The following is an 18,410-nucleotide window of genomic DNA, read 5'->3' as shown; positions in this document are numbered from 1 at the left end:
AAAATCCTCAGAACTGCATTTTTATTTTAAACTATATATTTAAGGAATTTATATTAATATAATAAATATTATTCTAAACCACAAATTTCAATGAGTTAGTATTACAATTTTTTTGGCAAGGCTAAACGGTAAAATAATTATTGTGATTAAATACCTAAAATCCTTAAAAAGGAAATAAGTCTGTGAAAGAGAGTGTTTATATTTGTATTCCTTTTATAGATAGAATTTCAAATGTCAACACTAAAAAACAACAGTATACTTAGCATAAGTGAAATTATTTCTAAAACAAGAATCATAATAACGCTACAAGATATCCAGTACTATGTTACTATTACTACTAGTAATATTAATACATTGACATTAACCGCGGCGTACGTGTAAGACTACGGTTCTCTAACCGCGGGCTCGGTTTTTACCTAGGGCAGGCTAACCGAGGGCAAAAAACTTTTTACATGCCACTGGCGTACAAAGAATCTTCTTAAAGAAATTCAATTTTCTGACGTCACCACAGTCAAGTGTGCATTAGAAAAATCTAAATAATGCGTGAATGTCAAGGTTGGGTGAGGCCCACCATTGTTTAAGCGAACAATTACGAGCCGCAATGTCAACCAAGGAGTCCGTTATCACGTGGATTCCGAATCCCGGAAATTTCAGTCTTACATACATCGGTAGGTTCTTATTGATATACAATAATTACCATTGCTACATACTAACCCTTGAAAATAAAGAATAATTTGAGGATGGAAATATTTTGGAGTCGTCAGTTTTGTAAGGGGGCGCCGATAATATTCGACACTTTAAGACGGAATTGGAATATGCATTTAATCAAATGTTTTTAACTAGATATATTTAGTTCTGCTGAAAAGACAAATATAAAATTTTCCATCTAATTGATTACAAAAATACTTCCTATACACCAGATAAACCCCATTCACTGTAAAGCAAACTACGCCTCTAATGGTACTGCACTTAGTAGTTAAATTGTACAAAAATAACTCTCGCAATGAACGAAGTGTTTCAAAAGATTCGTCTAATATTCTTCCACCGACTTCAAAGTGAGAGTTACACAAGACATATATCCACAGAAGAGATGATTACTGCAGGATAGCGTCTCAATCAAAACTCGAATATTCCACCGTATTTAACATCAGACACGGGGCGACGTGTGAAGTGGTAATCTGTCTGAAACATCAGTTAGGCCTAATTGGTGAATTTATATTCCGTTTCAACATCAGCGGACATCAAAAGCGCTTTGACTAGCGCGCTGAACACAAAGTCCCGGTAAAATGTTTTGGAAACAAAGATAAAGCGCAGTCCGTTAGACATCTTTGTTGCGAATTCCTAACGATGAATAGAGCATTTTTGATATTGCGAATCCGTCATCGCCCAAACATGTTTTACATAGAGGGACATTTGAATATTTATTGTGCCCTTGTCGGAGCCCGTGTTTGTCAGTGTATAAATGAAAAATGAGATTTAGTGTAAACTAACTAAACAATCGTTTCACAGGGTTCCTGCTGTACTCCTATAATATATTTTAAAGTATCCCTACCACTCTCTTTGTAAAAATACAATACGTTTTACAGCTTTCTTATTCTCTATGTTAAATATAATACGCTTTACAGTCTAGCTATTCTCTCTGTAAAAATATAATAGGTTGAACAGTTTCGTTATTCTCTTTATTAAAATATAATACGTTTAACAGTTTACCCATTCTCTTTGTTAAAATATAATACGCTTTACAGTCTAGCTATTCTCTCTGTAAAAATATAATGGGTTTTACAGTTTCGTTATTCCCTTTGTTAAAATATAAAACGTTTAACAGTTTCCCTATTCTCTTTGTTAAAATATAATACGCTTTATAGTCTAGCTATTCTCTCTGTAAAAATATAATCGGTTTTACAGTTTCGTTATTCCCTTTGTTAAAATGTAACACGTTTAACAGTTTCCCTACTCTCTTTGTTAAGATATAATACGTTTTGCATTTTCCCTATTCCCTTTGTAAAACTGTAATGCATTTTACGCTGCCTTTTTATTAAAATAAAGTTAGTATAAAATATGGATATATTAATTTTACAAATATGTGTTTTGATGTAATATAGGGGTAGAACTTATCAGCCTACTGTATAAACATTTACTGCCCTCTTGAAAGAGTCTAACAAACAGAAATAAAATTAACAAACATAATGGATTTGTTTTTTTGTATAAGTAGAAGTAGAAAAGTAGCCAACAACATACCATAAACATACGTTCAACATTTTTAGTTTGAACCATTTCAACGCATTTATAGAATCACAAGCGCACAAAAAAAACAAACCGGGTACGCTTCAAGTTGACAAGCTTAGTGTAAGAGCTTTTCTTAGCGTAAGATGCCGTTAAATCGAGAAGCTCGTATTTTTACTGTTTCTAGAAAAAGCAATGATTTGAGCTGCGGCGGCAGCTCTTCGTAACATAAAGTACCTGTGTTAAATGGCACGTATATAATGAATGCTTTACTTTCTAAATTTCTGAACGGTTCAAACAGTTTGAATTAGAATTCGTACTATGAGAGTATGACTAACTTAAAACAAAAATAAAGGTTGCTTTAATCTGGTAAACCTCCACAGTATAGATGTAGGATACACTTCTACTGCATACACAGGCTATAGAGTTTTCAACTTAAGAAACAATCGATAGTACGACTTATCACTGCTGTACCGGAAAACTGGAGAGTAGCCTAGAGCTAAGAATTACATTTCACTCTGTGGATGAATATAGAATTTAGGGAAAGATCGTACGATAATTTTAGTTCAGAATCTAAGAGCCAACTGTAATTTTAAAGCATACAACTTGGTTTCTTGAAATACGTACAGGAATTTATCCTAGCAATGGAATCGATTTTCAGTCACGCTACATGGTGGAGGGTTGAAAAGGGAGGGTACCTAAAGGGTTAAAAAAGATGGAAATTTAAATTTATTCTCAGGTCATGTTTTTTTTTTTTTTTTTTTTTTTTTTTTAGCTCAACACACTGAAAACAAAACGTTAGATAGGTAAAATGTCAAATCAGCACCAGCTGCATGAAAAAATATTGTTTCATATTCTTAATTCTGTCGAAGCCTCTCATTTTGACCTCAACCAAACTAGTATATTTTTTAGCAAGATTTCCTCTAACGAATTCGTTAAATACAGATTGAGTGCTTAAATACTGCAAATTGGCTGGTTCCGTGAGCTGCTACACTTATAATAATAGAGAATATTACATTTAATGAGAATCACTGACTTTCACCGACATTGATCGGAAAGAGGCTTAAGCTGGGTGCTACCCCATAAACATCGCTTGTCTGAAAGCAGCTCTCGAGAAAGCCTCTGTACAAACACAGGGGTGTAGGCCTGGCGAGAGGTGGGGGGGGAGCCCAATATTTACACAGGTCTTGGCAAAAACGTGCGAGGGAAGATCTGGGGCCAGGCCACAGTATAAACCGGGCGGGCCCCACACCATCTCGGCCCCTCTCTTAACATAAATATCGCATCGTAGTCCTCGCCTCGCGCAAACACTTTACATTGTGTATTATATCATGGGTTTCCCCGCTTTTGTAGCCCCTTTATAAATCCGCTTTATGGTTACCGTATTATTTGCACGCCAGGATTAGGACTAAAATCCACAATGAGACTGGTAAACTTGTAAACAGACATTGTGTAATGATTCGCAGACGGAAAACCTGGCAAAACACAGCCTAAGCTACGAGGTCAGGATTTAACTTTCAATTGTTGCAGTTTTTATTTGTTGTAAGGGCTCCATAGGTTTCCGGTTAAGATAATTCTTTTATAAAATTCAGGTCATCGCTCTTTTAAGATAATTTTTCTGAACACAGGAAAAAGATTTTAGATAATTCCATTCTAGCATAGTTTATAATCAGGTCCAAGGAAAAGCGACGTGGTATACGTAATAGCACGAGGAAATTACATGTTTTTCCTACTAAACTAATAATTTCCAGAAGTAAAATTTTAATGAAACCGTATTAAAATAACAATTGTATTAAAAGAATATAACATATAACCTTCCTTCAATCACAAATCATTTAAAAAATATGCCACTTCATGAAGCTTTACGTCATGTAGGGCTACATACAATAAAAAACCGTAGTCTGTGTAATTCCTGTTTGATAGACGAAAGATGTTTGTTTATGGTCCTTAGGGAGGCAACTACTTCCAACCAAAAACCGAGTGCACTATCTTAAACAAAATTTACAGCTTCTCCCAAAATTGCCCTATGAAGAATAGAGCAAACGTATCCAACTGTAATTCAAGATGTATTTAATCACGTTAACAGCAAGTGACTCCTTTCTTAAAGAATTTTTACAAAAATCGATGCCTCAAGGTAGTTTAGAACAACTAAAATGTGTTGTCGATATCAAAATTATCCAGTTTTCATCAAAATAAATACTATGATAAACGTAGAAAATTAATTATATTTTCAATCTGTTTTATGCAAATAGTTCTTCTTAATAACATTTACCAGTCTGTTGTACGCCATAAAATAATAAGTTGTTTAACATTATAGATGGCGCTCTGCCCAATAAAGTTTTAGTGGATATTAAGAGGGGGTGGATTTGGAGGTTCGGTATCCTCCAATCTCCTGGAGACGAGGGTCTGTGTGTTTACGTAAAGAATGAGGAGTGTCAGGGAGAGACTACAGTAAATCTGAAATGTCGACAGTAGATAGGGCTGCACAGATACTGAAGGTGGGGGTGGCGACATCAACACCACTAGGGATAGTAGGGGTGCGATAAGAGATAAGGGCCAGTAACAGAGCTGCTGTATGAGTCATGGGGTAGTTGCCAATCTGGCAGTGTTACGGCACATGTGGCTGTAGATATCACATGTGTCCCTCGGTCGAGTCAATTGTATACACACAGACCCCCGCGTCGCGTAGTGCAAAAATAACCGCCCAGTTTTTTAAAAGAAAAAAGAACTAACCTAAATGACGTTTAGCGGTCAAACGTTAGGTAAAATCTTAAAAAATGTAATAAAAATGTGTGAAATACACGCTAACAATATTAGGCCTATGATTAGGTTTTTAGCTAAACACCGAAAAACCTAAAATTATATTAAACCTCAATTCATAGCAAGATTTATGATTTATATCCTATCTATTTTTGTTTTCTTAGACTTAGACTTCTTATACATGAATATTAATAAGCCTACATAAATAAGTACATCTTATTACAATATTGCAGTTGCTTTTATAATAATTTTAAGCTACGTCATTATGAACTTTAATGTAACAAAGTCTAGTTACCCTACTAAGAATTTTGGATAAACAAAGTTAGGCTTTGAAACGTCACCTCTAATTCCTTAAATCGAGCAATGCATGTTCCGAGTATTTTGTGAACATGTTTAAATTGAAATGAACAGCGTAACATGCACAGTGTGGAAAACATTACTAAGTGAGTAATGTTATTGAATTATTTTTAGGACCTCATACTCAAATAGCCTAATACTGAAAGTGGACACTAATTCTGATTTAAAAGAAAATCTAAATTTATATGCGGTACACGATAGCTAAAACTATGTATTATATATTATACTATCTGTAAAATTTATACTTTAGACGTATTCAATGTACCACGAATCGTTTTCGATACGTATATCACATCACTACTGCAGTAAATTACTAAATTCTAAAACGACTTCCTTTTACAGAATGCCAAAAAAAGTTATGATAGTACAACATTCAACATTACAACAGTGCTTTATAATACTTAAAAAATACGTTTTAAAGAATCTGAAATAGGGAATTTTAAACATGGATAAAATCACTTTGTTCCTAATGCCGGGTCCACACCAAACCAACAAAACAAAAACTCCAACAAATCAGCAACACAACAAAACTGCAAGTTTTCGAAAACAGGAACTAATTGTCAACTGCTGTCCACATTATGAAAACAAAAATCAGTCAACTTTGTGATCCCGATAGAAAATGTGGCGAGCTCGAAATTTGGAATTACAAAGGAACAATGAATTATTTATTATGGCAGCTGGTTTTTCTATTCCTAAACCAAAAAAAAGAAAAAACGTTTTTTGGGTTAGGCCGAGCTTGAAGAACCGACAAAAAAAACTATGTTGAGGAACTATTGGAAGATTTTAAGAAAAGACGATAGAGTATTAGTGGAGAAATGCGATGCAGCTTCAAAAACTTTTTAAGAATGACCAGTACTGATCTTGAAAATCTAATAGAAATCATTGGACCCTCGATACAGAAGAAAAATACAAATTTTCGAAATGCCATTAGTGTAACAGAACGTTTAGTGATTACTTTAAGATTTTTGGCAACTGGGGAGTATTACCAGAGTCTGATGTATCTTTTCAAAGTATCCAAACAGGCAATATCAGTAATAATTCCAGAAACCTGCGATGCTCTCATAAGTGCCCTAAATACATATGTCAAGGTAAAATTTAACATATTAATAGGTAGCTGTTAAAAAAAATAAACTGATTTTTTTAAAATAACTTTTATTTGGAATGTATCTGAAAATTACATGTATGACTGAGCTGATTCATTTGTTGTTATCCGCGTAGCTGGCCAGGAATTCATCAATCTGGGTGGTATGTTGATTCGATGAGCAAGACGGACTAGTCAGTATCTCGTAGGTTTGAACGCTGGGTGGGTTTGAATAAGGTTGTAATGCCGCCTGGATTTGAGTAGGTTCCAACGCTAAGGGTACTTGCGCAAGACCGAATGCTATCTGGACTCATATAATTGTGGTTGTTTGTATCTGTAGAACTAGTGTGAACTGCAATTGGAGATCGAAAATGAAGGAACGGTGTCAATTGCTCTTGAGTTTCTGTGTTTTTTGGTTGGTCATATTCTCCTATTTCTGCTTTGTAGAGAAGATCATTGATCAAATGCTGCACAGTAGCTTGCGCATAAGGAGTACGAAGTTTTTCGCACTTTTCTAGCAACTAGCTCACCAAATATATCAAAATCATCGGGTTGTACAGATGTTCCTTGCTGATTTTTTTATATACTTCTTGTAGCATTCCATAAACTTCTGCATTTTGCTTCTCACTAGTGGTTAGAACTCTTTTCTTTGGTGTGGTAGATTTTGCTTTTAAGCTTTTGGTGTTTTTATCAGTAATTTCCTTTTGAGAGCCTGCAAATCTTCGTAGCTTTCTTGTAATTCTCCCATATTACTTGTACTCTGGCTGACGCTAGCGGTATCATCGTCATTTGTTTCGGATTCTTTTGCCTCTTCATCACTGTCTGAATCATCACTTTCCTGTAAAGTAAAGAATGTATGTTATTAAAAACTGCATAAAAATATATTAAAAAAATGTATATTAAAAAAAATATATAATAAGAACTTTCAATTAAAATTTAATTTGTATTTTATTTCAGACTCCTAAAAGTGAAGAGGAATGGGAAAAAGTTTAGCGATGATTTCAACAAGATTTGGCACTTTCCACATTGCATAGGCGCAATGGACCGGAAAGCACATTGTAATCGACGGCACCTACATTCAGTGGCAGTGAATTTTTTAACTATAAAGGAACATTCAGTGTAGTTCTTTTTGCTGTTGTTGACGCAAATTATAATTTTCTGTATGCAAACGTTGGTTGTCAAGGACGAATCTCTGACGGAGGTGTTTTTAAAAATACGCCATTTTACAAACTATTGGTTGAAGGAAAACTAAATTTGCCACAAAAACGTGTTCTTCTTGGAAGGGACAAAGAAAGTCCTTATGTTTTAGTCGCAGATGATGGCTTTCCCCCTTAAACCATGCATTATGAAACCATATAGCGGCCATCAAGATAAGGGGTCAATAGAACGTGTCTTCAATTACCGAATTTCACGTGCTCGAAGAATAGTTGAAAATGTGTTTGGCATTTTAGCGCTGTGTTTCGAGTGTTTCGCAAACCAATGCTGTTTACAACCAGAAAAGGTAGAAAAAGTGACTTTGGCATGCATTTGTTTGCATAATTATCTAAGGTGTGTCTTGTCGAAAAATAAATATAATCCACCAAACAGCTTTGATGTAGAACATATTGATAGTGGTACACTAGAAGATGGCGCATGGAGAAAAGATCAACAAACTTACAGTCGTTTTTTAATCTACAACAGACTGCAAGAAAATCATCTGTAGAAGCTATGGAAATAAGAAAAGAATTTGCTGAATATTTTATGTCTGAGCAAGGTCAAGTTCCATGGCAGTTAAAATTTTGTTAATCTATTGAGCAAAAGTACTGATTTTTTAGGGGAAAAATGATTTTTTTAATTGATTTAATGATTTATTATTCTAATTATTAATAACTAATAACAAGTTCCATGGCAGTTAAAATTTTGTTAATCTATTGAGCAAAAGTTACTGATTTTTAAGGATAAAATGATAGAATGTATAATGAATAAATATAAGTAAATAAATAAATTAATGCATAAATATATGTAAAATTTTATATCTAATAAATAAAATAAATAAATAAATATCTACCTGTGTATTCGATAATCCGCCTATATTCCCACTTGGTCTTGGCTTGTTTTTTTATCTTTTAAGAAACTTAATAGTGAATAACCAACACCACTTCGAAACGAAAGTTTTACCAGCTCCGGATTTTTTCAATAACTGATAATTTCTGTATTCTCTTTGGTACTGGGTATTGATGTTTTTTATCTTTTCTGGTCTACTTCCTCTGAAGAAACATTACACAATATTCCTATTTCCTTTAAGGCGTCTGCTGCCTTTTTATAACGATTTTTATAATCAGGGTGTCGGGCATCCCATAACAATTTACTTTCTCTATAAAGTTCGATTAATTTACATGTATTTTCAACACTCCATTTTATTGCTTTTCCCGATGAAGTCATTTTGCACACAGCACGAGACAAACTGAACCACAAATTTTAAGTTTTGTTTTCTTCCTGTGGAAAGCGTACACACTAGACCAACAAAGTTGCCAGAAACACAAAACAAAACAGCAACAGTTTGATCTTTTACCGCCAGGCGACGGGAAAACAAAAAGTTGTTGAAAACACGAACAAAACAAAATTGTTGCCGAAATGTTTCGCTTTTGTTTTCAAAAATGTTGGAAACATTGAGTTGCTGTTTTGTTTTTCTTTTGTTGGTTTGGTGTGGACCCGGCATAAGGTAAAGTTTTCACGTTTCCTAATTATTAGGATGACGATATGCTATTTTAGAATCCCACCTAGACGAAAAACACATTCAAATGTTATCCCCGCACCATTTCTTAATAATTTCCATTAAATTGTATAAATGGCAATAGCCTTATTTAATTTCAATAAATATTCAATCACAAAAAGTACTTGCTCCGCCGGGAGTCGAACCCGGATCTATCACTTGCCGGGTTAATAATTTCCACCAATAGTAGTCTACTGATTTTACCCTCCCTGTTAGTAAAAGCATCTAACGGCACATTTTAACTCCTTGTGTTAAACTACTGTAGCACAGAGAACGACGTCACAATTCGGATAATCAGGGACATAACCGGACCTAATAATTACCTCCATATCCGCCGCTGGCTGGGCAGCGCCGTACCGGACATAAATACCAGCCGCAATACAACGCACGTTGAATGCTGAATTCAGACAACCGCATCCGCTGAATACAGCCGACTGCATCATCATTTTAATGGCACAACAGCGGTAACGCGAGCGGTGAATAATACGGCGCTGATTTGCCGATTCGTCATGGACACGTCGGAATTGAGGGATTTATGTGTTTCAGGTAAACATGGCGGCATAACAAAGGGTCTAATCTGAATTTTTATTAGATGCAATTAATCGGGTCTGATTGATCGTTTGCCCAGTGCAATTATGCTTGTCTGAGCTCAGAAATCTAGAGATTTTGGAAACACCTATGACCATAAAGTTGTCTAAATCCAACTTGTTTCAGAAATTAATTTTCTTAAATACGTTTTCAAAATATCTAAATGATGTAAAAGTGATATTAGAAGGTTTTCACGACAGTACATTCTACAGTGTATTCTGTACCAGTGAAATAAAGTTACAAGGTGCACTCTAGAAGTCAAAATAAAACGTTTTTGTTCCATAGAATAAATATTTTACAACTTCAGAGTCCTTTAAGGGCTAAATCACGATTGTGTTAACTGCACTATTCCGTTAATTAGTGTATTAGTCAGTTGTAGGATACCAAATTTGAACATATTTGAAAAGCGACATAGTATCTCGGGTGTACTCAAGAGGTGAAAATAAAACCTTTACGTTCGTATTTTAGAAGTTCATAGTCCTCTAATGTTTCAACTCAGAAAGGCGACACGTTTATCACCCTACTCTCCTAGAAAGTCCCACATTTTAAAAATATTTTTCAAATAAGTTCCATGTTACCAAATAAACAATAATTTTCCTTTTTGGAAGGAATAATCTGAAATACGATTATGAACTTTTGTCAGTACTATAAAACAAATGCTTGGATTTAGATTGCACAAATTCTCTGGAAGCTGCTTCAAATTTCTTCTCTTTTACAAGTTTACTTAGTAAATTATCTCTGTCTTTGTAATAGACAAATTACTGTCATCTAATTCAGAGCATTAGGATCGCAGTGGTTAGGTTTTCTGCAACAAATGTTTATGACTATGGAATTTTAGGAAACCTACATTACTGAAAATGTCTTGAATATCTCCAGACATGACTTAATAAATGTAACTTTGTTCCAAGATTATGGTACAATTAATTTCCAAATAAAATTTTCAGGTACTTAAATCAACTAGAATCACAATAAAACGATTCTTAATGGAATCGGGAATAATTCCACGCAGAGTAGACAGTAATAACTCTGAAGGGTACATCCAGCAGGACAATTATACAAACTACCAACTAGACTGATATTGGTTCATGTTTAACTGTTATTGGCCAATAGTTCCTGTATAATCAGTTAGGTTAGCAAATAGTGGCATTATTGCTGTTGTGGGCAATCATGAAAAAAAAAATTGAGAACTAGACTGATATTGATTCATGTTTAATTGTTAACGTAACTATTAAACTGTAAACGTTTCTTGATGTAATCATTAAACAATTATCGGTAGGCTAATTATTTTACTTCTTAAAGAAGCTTATTTTATTTGTAAAATTAATATAAAACGATTAAAAAGCTTGGTTGTTATTTAATTTTAGACTGATAATAATCTCCTAAACGGTTGTCAATTAAATGTATAAAAGAATCATTTTTTATTCTAGTTTGATCAAATATTCTTCTTCTTTTGTTGTTTATAACTAAATATATCACTCAGTACAATTACCTCACTTATTACGATTTTATATTAATTATCTTATTTATTTATTTTTCATTCAGTTTTGTCCAGTGTACCTATCTGTCTAAGACGGCCAGAATGTCTTAACTAACGATATTTTTTAAATATCTATCTCATAATTAATAATTAAATCCAATCATGTAAAAAATAAGTGGTGCCAACTTAATATCGTTGCAAAACTATGAAAACAATTAACGACTTAACTTTAAACCAGGAAATGACTAGAAATGGGTTCCGAACACCATTAATATAGTATAACATTTAATTTAATTGACCTATGATGTCATATGTTTAAACAACTCTGTAAAATTGTTTACAGTAATTTAAACCGACCGTTCCACAAATGGATAATGCTAATGTATACAAATATGATAAACATAGAGTATCTAATGTGCCCGCATAAATTATCGATTTATTTATAATAGGCTAGTTTTAATATTATAATAGGCCTACAACTAATTTATTAACCTCATGTACTTAATTAATTATGCACAGTTAATTTTAAATTTAAAATACAAGGTTAAGAATGGAATTTTAAAAGTTCAATTAAATTACTATAGTGCATATACTTATTTTAATGTATGGAATTGTAAAGTAGGCCAAACAAGTTCATGGCCTCGTCTTTAGTTTTACAATTGACGCTTGTCCCTAAAAAAGCGAGCGCGTCCCAGTTCGTGCTTTCGCAAATGAGATGGTATTTTGTCCTGACAAAACAAAAGGCTTCGCGGCGCTGGAGGACCTGGACCTCTTTGACAACAATAAGACAACTTGTGCATCTTTCATGCGCTACTGGTCCTTAGCTACATTTTGAATTAGTAATCATTGCCCCGTTTCTCAGACACTGTGAGACAAAAGAAACGTAACAAGACGTGTCTCACGCCGGATGCCGTCTTATCCAAGGCCGTCAACTTTGTAAGTTCATTTTAATAATAACGCCATCGAGTTTATAGCCCCTGTGCACGTAATTTGGCAGCTCTATACCTATTACAAGGCTTGTTGAAAATTATTTCATTAGGCGCATCCGGTATCTTTTTTGACTGGAGCGTTTTAGATTACCCATAAGGCTATTACAGATAAAAAACGACTGTACCTACAATTAAATGAATTTTATTGTTTATATAAACGTCACAAGTTTTTTTAAATCGAAGTATAATAATAATACAATTAAGTACAAGGTTTATTTCGCATTCATAGCTTTTAAACGCTTAAAATAATTAGCTAATCCGTGAAAAAAGTTTTATTTTTAGAATATACATACTTTTGGTTTACTAAGTTTATTAATGCTGTCATAGAATAAAAATTAATTTCAAAACTCCTCATATTTTTTGTGTACATATGTATATTGGTTTAATTATCTTCAACCGATGAAAATATAGCTCAAAACAAAACCACAATAATTAAAATATGTTCAGGGATAAATAAATAAACTAGAACAGAAAGTGTCCAAAATAATGAAGGTCTCTAGTAAAATTACAATATTGGGAAATTATATAATATAATAATACAAAATTAAGATAATAATAAACAACGGATGAATACAATAAAAGTACTTTACTTATTCCTAGTTAATTTCACTGACCTGTACTTATTTTATTAAAAGGTAGTTAGAATACAAAATGTCTCCTTTTTAATAGATAAATCACACTATATGTTGAAAACCAGTATGATGTCTTAATAATTCGTAATTTTTTATCTACAATTTGGGATCCAAGAGTACCCGAGAACCAGCAGGGCCCTGTGAATCTCACATTTATACAAAGGCACAGCGGCGGGCGGAACGGTTGGTTTTTGTCTCGCCGTAGGGTAAAAAACCAGGAATCTAGCTAGCATCTGTTAGGGACAACTACAGCAGTATTCAACTTTGAGCAGGGAATCAACATTTTATTAGTTTACAACGTATGAATTACATTGATTCTTAAATAACTTGCATGGTTTATTAGGTTTTTGACAGATTTTTAGTGTTGATTTATAATTTTAAAAGTGTTCTACTAAATTTCTTTTAATGAATTAAAAAGTTTAAATTGGGAAACATTCTATGAAATAATCCGAAATGAAACGATATAACAGGGAAAGATTCAATTAGTTTTTTCATATGTGCTATGGCTATTTAATGACACGGTAAATAATACATAATAACAAATGGGATAAACTTGTACAAATAAAGATCTCTGTGCCAAAAAGTAATTGACAGTTTAGTATCCCTATAGAAACGTGGGAAAACACTCAAGCAATATGACACTTAATAAAGAATACTACATAATATGGCCGAATGTTTTTGAAATTGTATACAGAAATACCATACTTTCGAATGGTAAATAAACAAACTGATAAGAATGTATGAAATAACCTAAGTTAATGTGGTAGATGGAAAGGGCCGTAAAGGGTAATAGGAGACCTAATGTGCAGATAGGAATGTTTATTTATCGATACATATGGAATTAATTGTATTCAAACATACAATACAATTAAAACATCATACAAAGATAAATATAATCACCAGATAAAATATAATCGCCGGATTTTGTACCAACTGTAAAGGGATGCTAAATAACCTCTCAGTTAGATTTATTTCAAGAATGTTGATGTTACAGGTTACAGCTTCCATGGCAATAACACATACTTTATTTTAATCTAACAATATTTATTGATAGTTGCATCAAATAAATTATTGAACACCAACCCCACAACGCTGAACTGAACGTTTGACCTTTTGACATCTCCATTTAGGCGTGTCCTATGGTAAATGATCGTCGTGTAAATTTATTTGTTCCGTAGTCTAAAACGTATCGCAAACTAAAAAAAATACTGAACGCTTTACTTGTAATTTTTAAAAGGGATCTGCAATACTAGTCGGATTAAGTTTACCTCTTTTATAGTCGGTAACGTATAATTTACGTAATGATTTACTTAGAGGTTAGGAACGCCAATAAGGGAGGAACCTTTCCCTGATAACCCTAAAGAGGAATGAACCTAACCTAAAGGGCGTCTTACCGTATGAAAACGTCAAGCACAGAAAGAGATAAGACAGCATCCCCTTGAGGTGGTCCATGTCGACGTGCGACTTCTCGGGAACAGTTCTTGCATTTAACCAACACAGTCACACTCACTGACACTTATCACTGCACAAATCTAGCGTTATCAGAAGGGTGATTGAACACAATCCGTATCCAGGTTCATCAAAAGCACGCACTAGTCGAGAGAGCATAGAATCAGCAGCGATCGCGCGACCCGAACTGAACTGGCCCGGCAGACTCTGCGCAGACCGGGTGCGCACTACACTGACGCGCCGCTAGGGGCAGCACTGTACAGGTCGCGCGGCATTGCCCGCCCGACCGTCCTGTGTTGAGGTTAGGAGGGAAGATGTAATAATAGGCTACTTACTCTGACTCGCGGTTGTTTATAGTGATGTTTACTAAACACATTTTGTTTTTCCTGTATTCCTTTATACTTTTTAAGTAGTGTGTTTCATCATTTGTTCAATCATAAATATCGCGTGAGTTTTAATAATTTAGCACTAAAATAGTTTAAAATATTTTGAGTCTATGTATCATTATCATTTTAGAAGTTGACAAAATGTTAACAATAACAAGCTTATATTTTGTATAGAACTACGTGTTGAAGCTAAATCTCATAAAAAATAGTGTTCTAAAATTATTTGAGTATGTGAAGTGTTATTACATTGAAAATAAGTTAACTGCCCATGTAGGAGAAGCATAGATTTTCACTCTAAACTGATACACTAAATAAATTTGTTTACTGTGTAGATCGGATTAAAAAAATATTGGCTAATTAGTTCAGGTGTCTTCAATTTTCGCAGTGTTTTTACAATATCACACATTGATAATTTTTAAGGTCCCGTAGCTTACAATAATAATTTTGAAAAAATTAAGTGTGTTTGCATATTTACGTCAGTACCAATAAATATATTCGTTTGCATAAAATTATTTTGCAAAAACTTTAACCGTGGAACTGAATGAAAGTTTACTTAAAATCTGTTTCATATTAAAAATTCGACACTGGTAGACTAATTGAGATATTAAATCACAACACGTTATTATTTTTGTAAAAAATCTTATTATGAAGATGTTATTACACAAGTGTACTTTAGTGTGCTTATAAGTACTAATAAAGTGTTGTGGTGCCTATTTCAATCCCGAAGAATCTTGAAATATAAGACATACTTGTCTCTTATTAGAGTACCTGTAGCGTTTGAATACATACACGTTTTGGCCAAAAGTAAACAATAAACAAAATAAATGTTCAATATAATTAAATAAATTCCAGAGTAGGCTTGCATAGGTGTTAACACTTCAATACGGGGATATAATCAAGTTTTTTAAAATTTGTATGCAACGTGAAATAGCGACAATCGCTTTAAAATGCTTTAACTTCGAGTATTCTTCACACAAAGGTTAGCTTTTCCGAAATTATTAGATTTTATTACAATTTTTAGTGGTTCCAATTTATATCTAAATCTTCAATATGCGATAACATGAAGATAAAATAAAAATTCTGACAACAACGTTTTATGGCTCTTTAATTCAGTTTTACTATGGTTTAATTACTATTCATGTAAACTCTTTAATTAATTTAATAAAGAATCTGAAATGCGGTAATGCTTCGATTTCAGTTGGAACAAAATAAACGCTTTAGATACATATCCTAACTCTAAATTCCCTTCCTACAACGATTTGAACATTAACAGGTGTAGCCGTGGGGGGGGGGAGGGTGGAGGTGGACTGTACAATCACTGTGCATTAGACGTCCGACACTTCATCGAACTTTAATGTGCTGCAGATTTATCACGCAATGTACTTCTTTAAACCATTCCCCTGATTATACACTTTTTGTATGAAAATTATAATAGCGTTTTGTGTGTTTGAAAGGCGCTGCAAATGTTTTATTGTTGAACTAATCGTTCAAATGGAGAATTTCTAAATCCATTTCAAAATAGTTTGATACCACAGAGAATCGAACCTGTGACCTGATCGGTCATACAGACACAGCCTTACCACTAAAATAAGGTTAAGGTCATTCACAAAACTAGAAAAATCATTATACACACTTAAAGAAACCATTATAGCTAGTTGATCCTTACACCTCATATATTATGGATAAAAACGTCTTACTAATATTGAGTATTAATAATTCTTCTATTGATCAGGTCCACTTTGTATTTCTCAGCGAACATAAAAATATAACCCATCGAGAAATTTGATCTGCACTACATAACCTTATCTCACTGGATGAAATTGTCAAAGGTAAAATACTTTTTTGCAAAGCTTCGTCGTGCTTGGAAGTGGTATCGAAAGTCATGAATATACATTGTGCTTTACCCTTACATTGAATTGACATGCCTAGTGCCCTCGATGGTATCTATACGGATCACTGGAAAATATTATCACGTTTCCACCTTCTTCTTTCAGTTTTAGTAAGACAAGCAAGGTAATTTAGAACAACTAAAATGTGCAGTCGATTTAAAAGTTTTGCAGTTTGTACCAAAATAAATAGTATAATAAACCTATCAGTGATTTGCTGCCTAAAATTAATTATATTGGAAAATATTATCACGTTTCCACCTTCTTCTTTCAGTTTTAGTAAGACAAGCAAGGTAATTTAGAACAACTAAAATGTGCAGTCGATTTAAAAGTTTTGCAGTTTGTACCAAAATAAATAGTATGATAAACCTATCAGTGATTTGCTGCCTAAAATTAATTATATTGGAAAATATTATCACGTTTCCACCTTCTTCTTTCGTTTTTAATAAGACAAGTAAGACTATCAAGAAATCTATTGAGGCGTTCTTTACAGTACAATTTACTTTAGGCTTAATCTCTCAAATAATTCTGATCCTGTCAGGATAATGGCCATTGATGGAAATTGCACCTTTGGAACTTTTCTATCTGTTTGTGCCAATGTCCCGGAGGTTAAAAAAGTGTCTTCGAACATCATAATAAGGGAAGAGAGATATTCTAACACCGTTATGTTTTTTGTAGGGAGTCTCGCTATGCCAAACCTCATGAATTACAATTGCAATTCCATTTCATTGAACCTCGAAAATTCACTTGAAAGTCTTAAGGCGATTCTTATATAAATAACGAAATGGTTCAAAATTTCTTGAAAGAAAAAATAATAACTAAAATACATTCCATTGATTTGTACATTTGTTTCATAAATACTTATTACTTTGGACAAATGTCCCAACGTATTAAAGTTACGTTTTATTACATTGTAAATATTTGAGATACCAACTAATTAAATTCATCTCTATTGTATATATCCCTCGAGATCAAATACAAGCTTGTTACTTTCAGTATCTGACGTGCACTACGTTCACTTCATAAAGTAAAGAATGATGATTCTGTGGATTAAAATACTGCAATATTCACTATTGCTCGCAGTGCAAATTACTTGATTTCAGTCATTTTACAACTCCCCGCGGGTTTAATAAATTCAATTGACATTCAAATATTTTATCTAGATTATTTTTCTGTTCTCTGTTGCCGAACGTCATCAGGGAATTCGTTTCAAGTTTGAATGCTCTGTTTAGTTGTATACAAACGTTGATTCTTCCGCTGCGGGAATGACAAATCATGAAAGTTTATTACAGTTTAATTAATTTAAATTTTCTACTAAATATGAATTATAGTTCAAGGATAAACTAACTCTACACCTCAAGATATGTTTGTAGACGTATTTTGAACTATCGATCATCGGTTCACTGTATTCTCCACGGGTTTGTTTGGTACTGTAGTGTAAAGCCACTCATTACAATCACTACTACACATACTTACAGTAGTCTACCTCTTTTGAAATGTAATGTAATCATGAAGTTTGGTGTGGGTTAAAACTATTTTAGGAATTCACTAGGGGGTATGGTAGTTAAACTCCTGTATTCAAAAATGTATTGATAATTTTAAGGACGAATTTCTTGTCGACCACGTTATCGTTAAGAGGTAGTTGTAGTAAAACGACCTTGAGTTGTTTCCCATAAGAGCAATGTTAAATCTCGTGCAGTTTTACGCTCTCATATTTAATTGTAACGTTTTACGTAAAGTACAAAGTTTAAAATTTTTTCCTGAATAACTCATAAAATATATAAAAAGTTTCACATGAGAAATACTGGAGTAATTAAATAATTCTACATA

At 33.4% G+C, this 18,410-nt stretch overlaps 1 protein-coding gene across 2 annotated transcripts in view; it reads right to left on the bottom strand.

The window, feature by feature from the left end:
* Positions 1-14,515, bottom strand: part of LOC124364541 (nephrin) — a 436,564-nt gene extending 422,049 nt beyond the window's left edge. Inside the window, exon 1 of one of the 2 annotated variants that reach the window (XM_046820100.1) lies at positions 14,254-14,515. In XM_046820100.1, the coding sequence (XP_046676056.1) occupies positions 14,254-14,311 (58 nt within the window). In that variant the 5' untranslated portion in view covers positions 14,312-14,515. The remainder of the gene's footprint in view (positions 1-14,253) is intronic. The other variant, XM_046820101.1, reaches the window with a different exon arrangement.
* Positions 14,516-18,410: the final 3,895 nt, after the last annotated feature.

Source organism: Homalodisca vitripennis, chromosome 6, assembly GCF_021130785.1.
Source record: "Homalodisca vitripennis isolate AUS2020 chromosome 6, UT_GWSS_2.1, whole genome shotgun sequence".
Lineage (NCBI taxonomy): Eukaryota > Metazoa > Arthropoda > Insecta > Hemiptera > Cicadellidae > Homalodisca > Homalodisca vitripennis.
This window is presented reverse-complemented; position numbering and strand designations above follow the sequence as displayed.